Source organism: Meriones unguiculatus, chromosome X (assembly GCF_030254825.1).
Source record: "Meriones unguiculatus strain TT.TT164.6M chromosome X, Bangor_MerUng_6.1, whole genome shotgun sequence".
Classification (NCBI taxonomy): Eukaryota; Metazoa; Chordata; class Mammalia; order Rodentia; family Muridae; genus Meriones; species Meriones unguiculatus.
Window position 1 is genome coordinate 155,105,283 of NC_083369.1, and position 1,527 is coordinate 155,106,809.

The 1,527-nt window shown below is 47.1% G+C and overlaps 1 protein-coding gene across 1 annotated transcript; it reads right to left on the reverse strand.

Annotated features, from left to right (window-relative positions):
* Nucleotides 1–269: 269 nt before the first annotated feature.
* Nucleotides 270–1,046, reverse strand: LOC132650079 (mortality factor 4-like protein 2). Its single transcript, XM_060375079.1, has 2 exons — nucleotides 987–1,046; nucleotides 270–926 (listed from the first exon to the last, which is right to left on the reverse strand). Exons 1-2 carry the CDS (start codon nucleotides 1,044–1,046, stop codon nucleotides 270–272), a joined length of 717 nt encoding a protein of 238 aa, XP_060231062.1.
* Between the last annotated feature and the right edge of the window lie 481 nt (nucleotides 1,047–1,527).

Below are 1,527 nucleotides of genomic sequence, written 5' to 3' on the forward strand. Positions count from 1 at the left end.
CCAGTATCCAAGCAATGTCGTCAACTAGGCAATAAAATGTTCTACTGAATTTCTTCTTTGTCTAATTACTGCATACACTGGTAGCAACTTTTACATGAGGAAAGGTGTCAGGAGACACTCCGTTTATTTCTTCTTACAACACAACAGGAAATCAACCTAACATAGGCCCTATTTTACACTGACAGTTTTAAACAATGTCAATTCTACACTGAAAGGACTAAACAAAAGTGTTTACAGGCATCAGACAATAACGATTGGTCAGTAGACCTTCACAGGGCTTTGCGGTGATACTCAGCAGAAGCCACTTGGTAATCTCTGGCAGTAAACAGCGAAGCAGAATTCTTTGCCAGATGCTTAAGGAAATCATGCAAATAGCCCAGCAGTAATGACAGGCTTTTCTCATCAAGGGGCGTAAAGACCAACATTGCCCCAATTCTCACAAATAACCTCAGTAGGTGTGGTGCCCCATAGATGTGTGACACTGGCGCATCAGGGTGAGCCAGCAGGATCTCAGCATACTGGGGCCTTTCAAACTCGTAGAGCAGCTGAGTGCCCAGCATCACATTGAAATACTTTTTTATCCCGCCCACAACATCATCAACTGCATACTCCTTATTGTCAGCACTTCGCTGGGACTTGATACACTTGGCATACTCCTCAAGAATGGCATCTACATTCTCTTTAGCAGGGAGTTGGAACAACTGCTTCTGCCTAGTAACCAAGTCCCAGTCCTCCACCAGCCATGGCTTTAATTCTTCAGGAATCTTCACTTCCACTTCCACATCCACTTTGTTCTTCTTCAATGCCGCCTCACTCTCCACAGTGGCATCGGCTCGTGCCCTTTCCTTCTGTGGGGGCTGTGGCATTTCGCTGCTACTGCCACCATCTCCATTGCCAGGAGTCTTCTGCTGGTTCTTCCTTGTCTTCTGCACTGAACCAGAAGGGGAGTTCTCAGCAGGGTGACCTCCCCATCTTCCTAAAACAGCTGGTTCAACATTCTCTTCCTGGGAACCAGCAGACTCCATTCCTGAGGCAGCTCCTCTCATCTGACGTCTCTGCATGTTGCTTCGAATTGGTTTCTCAGAGTTGTCTTCTTCAGCAGGTTGTTGTCCACGAGTTTCAGAAGCCTGCTTTCTGGAACTCAACCCTGTTTCTAGTCCATCCTACACTCTTCTTTCTTTCCCTTCCAAGGATTCCTAGCAATTTCCAGGGCAGAGGCTTACAGATCTCCTAGGGTGGTCTGGAAGGATGAAGTGGGAATACAACCCTGAATTCTGCAAGCAGGAATGCAAACAGGTTCCGCAACCAGAGTCAGATCCCCCGATCATTTACTGCACAGCAAAGATAGCTTTTCTGAGGATGACCTGAGAGGAGAATCCAGTTCTTTGCAGCAGCCGACATGTGATCACTGCCGCTCCTCCAACCTTAAACAGGGGGAAAAGGTCACGTGATTCAGCTAGCCAGAAGAACCAGGGAGCAAAATCCATATGGAATGCTGAGCTAGCTGTTCTGTTGCTGAGTTCTAAG

What these genes read in the sequence shown, in the direction of transcription:
- LOC132650079 (XM_060375079.1), bottom strand. Translation starts at nt 1,046, where the DNA reads ATGAGAGGAGCTGCCTCAGGAATGGAGTCTGCTGGTTCCCAGGAAGAG. An exon ending in AGGAAGAGAATGTTGAACCA is followed by an intron (nt 927 to 986) that starts GCTGTTTTAGGA and finishes GGTTCAGTGCAG; the next exon opens with AAGACAAGGAAGAACCAGCA.